The sequence below is a fragment of the Arachis ipaensis genome, chromosome B3 (genome assembly GCF_059453495.1).
Source record: "Arachis ipaensis isolate K30076 ecotype BB chromosome B3, ASM5945349v1, whole genome shotgun sequence".
In the NCBI taxonomy this organism is placed as follows: Eukaryota; Viridiplantae; Streptophyta; class Magnoliopsida; order Fabales; family Fabaceae; genus Arachis; species Arachis ipaensis.
Window position 1 is genome coordinate 7,405,356 of NC_142438.1, and position 12,876 is coordinate 7,418,231.

At 27.3% G+C, this 12,876-nt stretch overlaps 1 protein-coding gene across 1 annotated transcript; it reads right to left on the reverse strand.

The window, feature by feature from the left end:
- Nucleotides 1-681: 681 nt before the first annotated feature.
- On the reverse strand, nucleotides 682-4,371 carry LOC107628872 (glucose-1-phosphate adenylyltransferase large subunit 1). Its single transcript, XM_016331494.3, has 15 exons — nucleotides 4,155-4,371; nucleotides 3,835-4,061; nucleotides 3,624-3,746; nucleotides 3,353-3,523; nucleotides 3,094-3,186; nucleotides 2,818-2,901; nucleotides 2,666-2,721; nucleotides 2,483-2,576; nucleotides 2,152-2,337; nucleotides 1,927-2,007; nucleotides 1,748-1,834; nucleotides 1,540-1,644; nucleotides 1,334-1,440; nucleotides 1,169-1,229; nucleotides 682-974 (listed from the first exon to the last, which is right to left on the reverse strand). The coding sequence occupies exons 2-15, from the start codon at nucleotides 4,030-4,032 to the stop codon at nucleotides 873-875; spliced, it is 1,548 nt and encodes a 515-aa protein (XP_016186980.1). The 5' UTR covers nucleotides 4,033-4,061; nucleotides 4,155-4,371; the 3' UTR covers nucleotides 682-872.
- Between the last annotated feature and the right edge of the window lie 8,505 nt (nucleotides 4,372-12,876).

Genomic DNA, 12,876 nt, shown 5'->3' on the forward strand with positions numbered 1-12,876 from the left:
TTTTTTAGATAAACTTTTTAATTATCTATAAGAATGAATTTTTGTCTTTTCATAATTTTTCTTTTACACTATAGCATGCATCTAATTAAAGATGGAAGAAGAAAACTCATTTGTAACTTTTGTATCTGCATTTTTTAATGGGCCTTTCAATATCCATACCATTTAAGTATTTAACTAGCTAAATCTGCAATTTGGGAGACTAATTTATTCGTCTACTTTAAGTACGTATATTTTTTGTTTGGACAAAATGTATTTACATACATGAACTAACAACACATGCATTTAACAAGCATTTTCTAAATAATAAAAATTTAATTTTTAAATAATAATATTACGTCAGTTACAAAATCTAAAATAAAAGAGAATTGGGTGATCAATTTCTTAATTTCTTTTGTTTAGTTATAGCTCATAAATGAGAAATCGTAATAATAAAAAAAAAAGTAAGATTATGCAGATTGAACTAAAATGATGCAGACATAGACCTCATTTAGAGTTATTCAAAACACCAATTCAGTTGTTAAAACAACACTACATCCAACTGAAAAAACTTAACACATTAAATAAATGAGTCTCTCATCTTATAAATTTCTTACTCTTCGTTGTTTTATTTGATGTGAGACTAATTTCATGTACTTCTCACACTTATAAGTTGCAACATTAAGGTAGAAAGCAGCTTCAAAATTTCCAGAGAATTCATTTTATTTTACTTATATGTGCATATCGCTTCCATGATTTTATTTTAGGCATTGTTTTTGTTACAGAGTGGGAAACCTTCTATTTTACATATACATAGCCCAAAACAGGGTTCTGCACTCTGATTGCTCCTACCCTTCTCTTCTGTTCCCATGGATTGTTCCTTAGCTTGCCTCATTTTATATGACAGTTCCATCCTCTATTGTTGCCTTCTCCATTATGATGGTGATTCCTGACCTTATGTAGAATCCATCTTCTGATCTATCTGCTTCTTCAACACCCTACATTTTGACATATACATAACACAAATAATTTGAATTCGTAAGACACAATGACAACCAACAAAGCCTTACTTGGCTACATGGATTAAACGACGCTATTGACTCCTATTATGTATCGTGTCTACAGTGAGACTTTTGTGTATGGTAAGAGATAATAATATGTATGTAAAAAGAAAAGAGGTAGACATGCTCACATCTTTGTTCATGATGATCACATCTTTCCCAATCCTTGCATTCTTGTCAATTATGCAGTTCCTTCAACAACAAGTCACAACAATTTCAACAACATTAGTTTCATTAATCTCTAGATAAAAGAAAATACAGACAGTGTTAACATTCTTAAACCAAAATAAGGTTACCTAATCTTGGTGTTCTTTCCAATCCCAATGGGAACCTTCCCTTCGGCCAAAAGCGCGGCTATTTCAGATTCCGTTTGGTAATAGTCTGCTCCCATCATTACAGTGTCCTGCAAAAGTTTACTTAAGATGTAAGAAACCTTACACGGAGTGTGTGCTCTACACTCTAATGTCACCTAGAAAATTATGACAATGTTTTTCTTCTTTACCAGGAGTTCAACTCCATAATCCAAACGCGATCGCTCGCCCACAATGGAATGTTGGACAGTACATTCTCTCAGGAAACATCCATGGGAGATGATTGCATCCACAATCTACAATAATAGCAGCAACTCAAACATGATAAGCAAGATATAAATGAAGTTCATCAGAGCAAGCTTCATAGTTGGATGATCATAGTCATAACCATAATCATACCCGGCATTTATCAATCTTAGTTGGTGGTAGGAATCTTGGAGATGTGTAAATAGGTGTCTTGGGGTCATAGAATTTGAACATTGGATTCTGCAAGAAAGTAGCATAAAGCATATACAATCCTTGATACTGTGACTTGTAACTAAATCATGGTGATAATGAGATAAATATCTTAGGCAAACCTCTTCAGTAAGAGCCATGTTAGCATCATAAAAGGATTTGATTGTTCCAATGTCTTCCCAATAGTCTCCAAAAAAATATGCCTGCACAAGATATAAAATTCTTGTTACCTTGTCACTCAAGTAATTAGCTCTTCTTATATCTCTGTCTTCGTCGATCTAGAGATATACCAAAAAGTAACATTGACAGATAAAAGAGAACGGAGAGAGTATTATTATTCGTCTTACTTGAACATCGTGCTCCCCGACAGCTGCAGGAATGATTTCGGATCCAAAGTCATTGGATGTTGGATATCTCCATTTGAGAAGCTTGAGTAAAACCTCTGTCTTGAATACATAAACCCCCATAGAGGCAATATATGGTGATTTCTTTGCATCTTGGTGTGACAACCCCATAATAGAAGTATCTACTTGCTGCATAGAAGTTATATCACAAAATCATGAATTAAAGAATTGATGTAAAGAAGAATAATATGCAACTTTTAAGGTTCAATTGCACACAAGTTTTCAAACCAAGACTATGCTTGTTTTTAGTACACACTCTTAATTTGGGACTTACCATTGATTTCAGATCAGCACCCTTTGGTTTCTCTGAAAAATGGATGATCCTACCTCTGCCATCAACCTTGACCAACCCGTAATCCGATGCGCGGCTAAAAAGTATTCAATTGGAAATTATACTTTGATAAATTTCAAATTTATAATGTTTGAGAATATCTAATACAAGTTTGAGAACACAAACCTGTCTCCTACAGCAGCACATGAAACTGTGATATCTGCATTTCTATCTACATGACTCTGATTGTGGGCAATTTGTAAAAAAATGATATTAAAAATAGTCTAACCAACTTATACACCAAACATTCATAGAAAAATCACAAATTACTAATGTACCTGCACAAGGTCCATGTAATCCATTCTGTATAAATGATCACCAGCCAAGATCAAAACATTCTCAACATTTGTGTGCTTAGCATCCTACAATATTTAAAGTAAATCCTTAATCTCCTCCTTGACCAAAAACATAGGAACAAATTAAAGCAGTCTCTTAGGATTTGAAAGCGACAAACTCGTCCCTCATTCGTATAAAAGGACTAATTTGTTACCACAAATTTATCAATTTTAAATCCTGATAGACGACTTTATTCTCGAAAAAGACTTATTTCGCACCTCGAACACCCAAGTGAATTGCCTCACAGCATCTGCTGTTCCTTGGAACCACTTATTTCCAGCTTCACCAGCTGTTTGAGTAGCTGCCAGAACCTGTTCAGCAATCATCAACCGAAAACAAACATAATAAATACAAAACACTTCTAACCAACTTGGATTAGTCCTTGGTCTGCCAGGCCAGGAGATATCATAGAAAACTAAAAGAAAAATACACAACATTTCTCTTATTATTACAATTTGTGTGAATATGATATGGTACCTCAACATATCCATCTCCAAAGTTGATGCCATTTCCAAAGTAGGTGCGAGCTATGTGCCGGTTGAGGGATGCAGAGTTGAACTGTGTTAACACAAATATCTTGTTGATGCCACTGTTGATGCAATTGCTCATTGGTATGTCTATAAGCCTGTAGCAACCACCAACAGGAACCTGAAAAAAAAAAACAGAAAAATCACTCTCAGAATTCAGAATCTTCTTCAAAGGTCTCACTCATCAAAAAGTAGTGAGGATCAAGAAAATGATTACTCACAGCAGGTGTGGCTGTTCTTTTTGTGAGTGGATAAAGTTGAGCACCAGGACCACCCCCCAATATGATTGAGACTACATTTTTTGGATCAGCTTTTCTTCTCAGAAAAGATGGCATTTGAATTGTCTGAAAAAATATCGAATTTAATTTTCATGCACTGACAAACACAGTTACTAGAAAATGGAAATCATAATTCAATAATTGAAGCACATACCAAAGATTCTTTTGCAGTTTCTGATGTAAGAACAGAAGATACAACAGAAGGTTTGGCCTTATTGATCATCTTCTTCTTCTTCTCTTTGATGATCCAGGGACTGTAGTTGACACCCCCTTTGATCCTTTCACCTAAGAATCCATTTTCTTGATGAAGGCAATGAGGATTGGTTTTCATTGCCATACATGCAGATTCCATTGCTTCTTCAACTTTGATCAACTTTATTACTTCCAAAACAAAGAAACAAACATCAATAAAATCATAATCAGAATTCACTACTAAAGAGCATGAACTATTATGATCTGAAGGAAAAAACTTACTTAGGATTGTGATGAGGATGATCCAAATGGGAATGAAGTTTAGTGTAGTTTAGTGGTTGCTTTTAATTATTATGTGAGGCTCACAAGAAAGATGAGAAAGATCTTATGAATTTTTGGTATATATCAATATCAATTTCCAAAGACTATGATATAAATTATAATGTATATTAATATAATATTTTGGTGTACTACATAGACTTATGAACCTTGTGCATGTTTTCCAAGTTTCTAGGCTTCTCTTCTTATACTTGGTGAAGCTTCATAAGGGAACAGACACCTGTCATTTTCAAAGGCACTATAGTTGTACATGAAATCAAATCAAATCAAATATTATTATTAAAATAAATTTAGGGGGAAAATATCAATTTCACTTTTTTTATTTTTTATTTTTATTTTTCTGCGGCTGTCATTTGATGAGTGTGTGTAGGCCACTTGACATGTTGCAACACTTTGGCTTGATAATGACTTTGGCTAATAATCTTCTTCACATTCATGATTTTTTTAGGTTCAATCTGATTTGATGTTTTTGATAATTAGTTGTTTTCATATACTTGCAATTTGCAAATATCATTTGAAAATATGACTCTATTTATTTTATTCATTTTTTTATTATATCTTTTCAGCCAACAAGTCAAAAATATATTTATCGTAGATTTAAATTTTATTTAAAAAGTGTATCATTAGTTAATAAATTATTATATATTATATATATAACATAAAATTTAAACATATGATATTTAAGCAGATAATTAAATTTATTATTCTACTAGTTTAAATTGGTTAAAAGTTAAACATCTCACTAATTAATTAGTACTAAGTATATACGTTTGAAAACCAACTTGGATCGATCGAGTGACCAGCTCACTCATTCGCTTAAGCAGATACAATTGAAGATCCGAATATCATGCAATTTTAATAACACATTCATTTTTCATAACGGTAATGTTAGAAAAATTAAAAAAAATCAAAATTTTATTATTTAATATTTATTAATTATTACAATAATTAATAAAAACTAAAATTTTTTTGAACTATTTTTAACTAATTCTTTTTAATTATCAAACATTTCATTGCAAATATCACCCCCCTTTTTTTTTTTCTCTTTCAAAATGGTTTCAATATGGCAACTTTGTTCACCAATATGTGACGGAAATGGAAGCAAAGTAATGGGAGTAACAAATTATGTGGCCCCAAAAAAATCAAATCATTAATGAAAAGAAAATATTCACATTTTTTTTTTCTCTTTTTCTGTCAAATATAAAAGTCATTTAAAACCTTCATTGAAGAAAAAGAAGGAAAATTATTAAAATAGCTATGCTGATTAAATTGAAGGTATATTTTAACACGTCTTTACCAATAATAGTAATTAACAATACAAATAGTACGTTATATAGTTGCAACTCAATATAATATGAACCTCTTTCAAAAAATAGTCCAATACAAATCCATTTACTAGCCAGCTACGTTGTTTCTCTTGTCAATTTTTAAGGACGATTATGGTAATTGGATTGTTTGTATTATGTGGAGTTCCAAATTTTCTTTATTAGCTCATGATCTCAAAACACAATATTATTTGATTTATCACCATTATTATTATTTATTAACTCAATATCTCATTCGATTTTACTACATGATTCATCATTAATAATTGCAATAAGTAGTTCTCGATACTTGTTTTAGTATTTACTGGTGCAATAAATGTTAATTTATTATTTTATTTGTTTTTATATGTGTGTATGTATATATATGTATGTATACACACCGAATCACTTGCCTCAATATATAACATACATACATTAATCTTATTAATTGAAAAGTTGATCAAACAACCGTAACTCTATATGCTTTAAAAGTTGGATTTTTTTAATCGTTTTAAAAGATTAATTTTGATGTATTGTAGTGGAAAAAAGAATTATTAGTATCATATAATTATATATTTCTCTTTGTTTTTAAAGCCTTCAAATTAAAGCAATATATAGCTAATTGAGCTAAACACTTTTTAATTTAATATAATACTATTTGATTACAACAAATGACTATTTTCTTAATATATAAATAATGCATTTATTTAAATAAATCAGATTATTTTTGAAATCCAAAAGAGTATGAATATTAAATTACAGAAATGGTTGTGTTCAGTGGATTAGGGGGCGGGGGGGGACCAATAAGTTATGTACATATAAATAGATACTTGTTCATTCTTTTTGGCATTTACATAATTATGTATAATAAAAATCTTTATATAATACCCTAAAAATAAGTCTATATATATATATATATATATATATATATACATTCATTTATATATTTTTCAATAAAATAATTAATTATTAAAATAATTAAACTTATAACATATGAATAATAGAACTTATTTATAATAATATATAAAACAATTTATATACTATGTCAAATATATATTTTTATGTGCAATGTCTGATCAATAACTGATTTTTAGTAAAAATTAACTATTTCATTGGTGAATTAATCTTAAAAAACTCTTAAGTTAATCACGAAGTATTAGTTACTTCTTAGAATGATAAATCTATCAATAAATTTTTTTATGCCAAATGGAAATGAAATCTGATATTATTTTCCCTCTACCAGGTGGAGTTTCTTCCTCTCTTTTTTCTTGGGGAGATAAAAGTGGTGGCCACATGAGATGAGAATCAGTTTTATGTTCAAGCTAAGGTTTGATTAAAGAATGTAATTTTGATACATAATTCTATAATTTTAACTATTTTTTGAATAATTAATATAAAAAATAATTATTTTTATTAATACGATATTATGTGATTAAATATACGTGTAAAATAATTTTATATTAATAGTATATTAAAATTAAATTTTTGATTAATTTTTTTTATTTAAAAAAAAACTAATAAAGTCTATATTTTGGACATTAGAAAGCAGTGATCCGAATGCACGGTTGTGGAAATTCTAAAAAGATGAAGACTTGGCCCCTAAAATACCATGGGTGGGTCCCACCATCCATTTGGCATTGCCCTCTCTCTATTTGTCTTTGATTCTTTGCGGTTGAAATTAAAGGGTTTAAATATCAATAATTCAATTAAACTTTGCTATCTAAGTATTAGTGTTCATTTAATACGTACATTGCATATATTTCTCATCTCTTATTAATGAAATTTTCGTTTTGGATGTGAAAACAATGAATGAAAGAAGAACAGTGTGGGGATCAACATAATAACGAAGGACCCATTGAAACAGAAGATAAGGATTAGGGTTCCAATGTCCTAATGAGGGAGATTGATTGAGAAATTCAGATTCTTTTATACACTGGCCAATCACAAATAAGTGGGGGAATGGATTGTGCTTTGGCCTTATTCTTATATGTTATAATAACAAAACAACAAACACATATGTACATTATGCTAATGGCTTCTTTGATCAATATTCAATAAATTTAATTATTCTATTGGTAGGTATAATTTTATTAAATTTATAATTTAATTTTGTATATTTTTAATTAGATTTTTATATTATTTTAAATTTATAATAAAGTATTTTGAATATAAAAATATTAGAATTAATTAAATATTTTTTTATAAATTAAAGATATCTAAATTTAAGAATTTAATTAGATTTTTAATCACATATTTTTTTTTAAAAATATTTTATTAATTTTAATATTTTTAACATAAAAAAATTAAATTATAAAATTAAAAATAATATAAAAACTAAATTAAAAATATATAAAAATCTAATACAAATTTAATAAAATTAAAAAAAACCAACAAAATAATTAAACCTATTATATATAAAGTGTAAATGTGTATCTTGATGCTAATAATGATCATGGATTGTTACCATAGAAATTTTCAATTTTTTCATAAATTTTTCATGTCCTAGTTATTATCAATAAAGTATAGGTTTTACAAGTAAAATAAGATGATTTTATGTAAAAATAACAATTAAAAATTATTAAATAATTTAATATATTTTAATTAAATTATTTGATACAACAACACGCGTCCACAATTTAATTATTATTTTCATATAAGATATTTCATCTTCACGCGAATAAAAAAAAAATAATAGTAGTATAAATTTATACGTAGTTGAAAAACAAATTGCATGCACTGAGATACTGATACATATGATATGATACTTAATTAATACTTCTTCATTTTTTTTTTCTTATTTATATTGATGATACTTTACTCTTAATAGAAGACATCACTACATTTTTATAAAAGACATGCATATAATACACTACAATAATTTTGGCAGTTAGCGGCGGCTATTTTAACCGTCGCCAAACATATTGCGACGGTTAAACCAAACACTGGAAAATAGGCCGTGAGTAAACGGTTAGCAGCGGTTTTAGCTAACCGTTGGAATAACTGCCACTAAATATTTATTAATTTTACAACCGCCGCTAAATAGCAAATAAACGAAAACTCGAAGAAGGAAAAGCTTTAACAATGTCATGTTACCACAAAGTGAAATGTCTCTTCGATGTATATAGCGCTAATAATTATATATATCATATGAACATAAGCTTTAACAATGTCATGTTACCACCAAGCGAAATGTCTCTTCGATATATATAGCGCTAATAATTATATATATCATATGAACACATTTGATTGCCACACAATTTTTTGTTGTATACTTTATATCTAATCATAGTTATTATAGGCACCTTATATATTGGGTAAAATGCACAATTAAATCAAATGGAGGACCAAATTACACAATTCTACCAAATTGAAAAATATTACCAGAATCTCCCAAAAGCACATTCTTATGTAATTCGAATTAGTCCTATTCGAATTAGTAGTAATGCTTATAATTTGAATTTGTCCAATTTAAATTATGCTTGCATGTAGTTTTAGGGTAGTTCGAATCAGGGTGATTCGAATTATGCATGCTAGGATGTCCCTAGTAATTCGAATGGATCAGCTTCGAATTAATTTTTTACCATAGTAGATCGAATTAATTTACATCTATTTATATATGATCCAAGCGTATATAAAGAGTACATTTAATAATATCCATAATGAATTCAATAAAGAATACATTCAATCATAAATAAACAAATAATAATTATAAATGTTTTTTATAAATTATTAAAAAATAAATATTTTCTAAAAATATTTATTAAGATTTAGAATTTAGTCTTTAATATTTAAAATTAGCGAAATTTTGCCAAAAATATTATAGTTTATTGGCCAGTTAGCATTATTGAATCTATTAACCACGATAATATGAAGATGATTGATTGGTTTCATATAAAAATATTTTTATTCTATTTAGTATTTAATTCTGATAAAATATTAATTAATTTTGAATTTAGTTATTATGAATTCTTATATCTAAGAATACAAGTTAAGATTGTTATTTAAAAAAATTTTAAATTTTTTATTTTAATAAATGCTCAACAAATCATTAAAATAAAAAAATTATGATTTAAAATTATAATTTTGGTAAAATTATAAAAATTTGAATATTTAATGATTTGTAGAAAATATTTTTAATTATTATTTTTAATATTTTATAGAAAATATTTATAATTATTATTTTTAGAAAATGTTTGATTTTTAATTAGTTCAGAGTATGATTTTATTTTCTTCTTTTATATCCATGTTTGGATGTAAATTTAAATACCAATAAAGTAAACAAGAAAATTTTATTGGTAAATTTGTTCACATGAGTTAACATATATAGCTTATTTAATTTATGAATTTTTTTTATGTAAAACGAATATAGAAAAAGTGTTACGAGTTTAAGTAACAATGATTTAAACACATGTAGTTTAAGATAGTAGTGTTTACTTAACTAGATTATGCCCAGATGATTATTACTAAATAAACATTGCAATATGTGGTAATACGCATTTTGTGGCGGTTTAAACAAAATCGCTGCAAAATATAAAATAATAACTCACCCGAACGGTACATATAGCAGCGGTTTTCGAAAAGACGCCACTAAATACAAGCCTGATTGAAATATAACGGCGGTTCGAGAAAAACCGCCACTAAATGCAGTTCTGATTGCATCCCAACCAATAACCCTCGTTATATGTGCCGCATAAAACCGCTATAAAATTTCCGCCGCTATCTGTCGAGATTGTTGTAGTGATAATTAATAATATACAAAAACAAAAAAATATATATCATCTAAATCTTCTTAAAGAAAAATCAATATAATAAATACAAAAATGATATATAAATATCACTGAATTCTAAAATTGGTCCTTGTTATTTTTAGCAAGCAGCCAAGCACACCGTACCTCTACCGTACACGTGTCCAGAAAAATCTGAGCAGTCTTATATTATAATATGTGATAGTTTTTGGTTTTTTATCTGTTGAGATGGAATTACTCAGACAAAGGCTTCTCCTCCACCGTTGAGTGCTATAGTTGCAACATTAGCAATATAATATATATATAATCATAAGGAACAAAACAAATAGGTTTTTAATTTTATAATTCGAAGACACAAAATTTTATGATTAATTAAAAATATAAAAATATTTTTCATTTTTTTAAAATGTAAAATATTTAAATCTCTCATTTTAAAATATATAAATATATTTAGTCAGAAATCATTTGTCTTCGAGATAAAAAGATATGATCTATTTGTAATTTTCTCAAAATCATATCTTAATCTTTTGTGTGTCACAGCTGGGAAGTGACCATAGGTGGTGCCTCTCTAGAGAGACCACAATTATTTGGTGTAAAAGTTGCATTGAATTGATATGTGATATGAAATTGGAAGCACTTCCTGACCGCTTAATAATTGTATTTTATTTGATTGTTATGTTTTAGTTTTGATGTATCCACAGTATAAAAAGTTTAATATATTTATCTAATTAAATTTATATATTTAAATAATATTTTAAATAATAAATTTAAAATTTTTAATTATTTTTATTGGTGTAATAATATATGATTAATTATTATTTATATAATTTTTTTTACACTAAAAATTAAATTCTTCAGATATATACATAGTGCGTGGTATTATTAAAATTTAAAAAGTCTAATCCAAGTTGCTTTAATTTGGGGAGTTTAGGAGGTCTATCATAGACAGCGAGAGGCCAAATAAAAAGAGAAAAAAACAAATTACAAAGTGACAAAATTCACGTGGTAATTGCATGCTATAATTGTAGCAATTGGTTGACACAAATTTATAAATGCACGGTCTAAAGTTATTAACAGATCACAGATATTTACTAATAAAGCTTGACATAATATATGTACTATGCTTTTAGAGAGGAATACTTGTTTGATTATTGGAGCAAATAAATATTAGTAGTTAGGATAATAATAATAAGAAGTTTGATTATGTTCAAAGAGATAAGTCCTAGCCTTTTTTCTAATGATGAAAAAAGTAACATAGACTTAAGATCATAAGAAAATATAAGATAGCATTTTTTTCTGTTCCTTTTCTTTTTAATCTAAATTGCTCGAAAAATAATAGCTTAAAATCGTGAGGTTGACGAGAATCGTTGAAGTTATGTTTTCAAATTATTTTATAGGCCCTTATATATATATATATATATATATATATATATATATATATATATATATATATATATATATATTAAGAGATTAATCTAATTTTTTATTGGATGATTTTTGTTGAACTTTTTTGTTATCAAATACTTTCTGAGAACAAATTGCTGTGATAAATCTTATAGAAAAAAGTATTTATAGCATTTAAATTTTTTATTAATGATTTGTACGTTTAACCTTATAAAAGAATTTGTAACGTTAGTTTATTCAAATAATTTAATTGCAAACATTTATATAGTTAGGGATTTATCAAAACCTATAAACTGAAAAGACTTTATGAAAAAAATTGTGCTGAGCAGCTATAGAAATTTAAATTTATTAGCCTTTTTTTTTTGTCTTTTCAAGTCAAAGACAAATGGATTTAAATTCTATTTACGAGTATGTCGCTGGTCAAAGGGTTATTGCGATATTCAGACTCTTGACATTTGGTTAAACGGATTAGTGAATTAATTATTAGATTAACTCAAATTGGTTTTAGACATTTTTATTCTGCTTTACAATTTGGTTTGGGCTTGAAATTTAAAGATTGGCCTTTTTGTTTTGGTCTTGACATCTAGCTTTCTAAACTCAAAATCATCCTTTTTTTTTAAAGAAAATCATGCTCTTGTGTTTTCCAGGCGGAAAACAAAAAGGGAAGATACCCATATAAAAATGTGATGTCCTGACCAAAAACAAAATGTGATATGAGATTTTTAGGTAAATGATCAAATTAGTTTATGAAAAATTATTCGTTATTTAAATTGGTTCTGAAAATTTTTTTTAGTCAAATTTATTCTTTAAAAATTTTAAATTAGTCATGTTAGTCCTTCGTCACTTCCATTGCTAACATCGTCAGAATTTGTTAATGTGGTACGTTAAGTAACATTACAATACACACCTAATAGTCCTAATTAACTATTAACATGATTAGTTTATAAAATTAGATCAAATCAACTCCAAATTGAGAGATTCAAATGTTTCAAGTTCTCTCCTCAATTAAATTTTGATTTAATCTAATTTTATAAACTTATTATGTTAATAGTTAATTAAGACTCTTAAGTATATTTGGAATGTCACTTAACGTGTCATATTAGTAAATTTTGATACCATTAATAAAGAGAGTGATGAAAGGACAAACATGACTAATTTAAAATTTTTAAAAAATAAAATTAATTAAAAAAAATTTCTAGAGACCAATTTAAA

Bases quoted from the DNA above. Each gene is read 5' to 3' on its own strand.
- LOC107628872 (XM_016331494.3), bottom strand. From the start codon at position 4,032: ATGGAATCTGCATGTATGGCAATGAAAACCAATCCTCATTGCCTTCAT. The intron at 3,187-3,352 runs GTACCATATCAT...ATTGCTGAACAG, and splicing joins TTGGAGATGGATATGTTGAG to GTTCTGGCAGCTACTCAAAC. The intron at 2,577-2,665 runs GTTTGTGTTCTC...AATACTTTTTAG, and splicing joins TGTGCTGCTGTAGGAGACAG to CCGCGCATCGGATTACGGGT.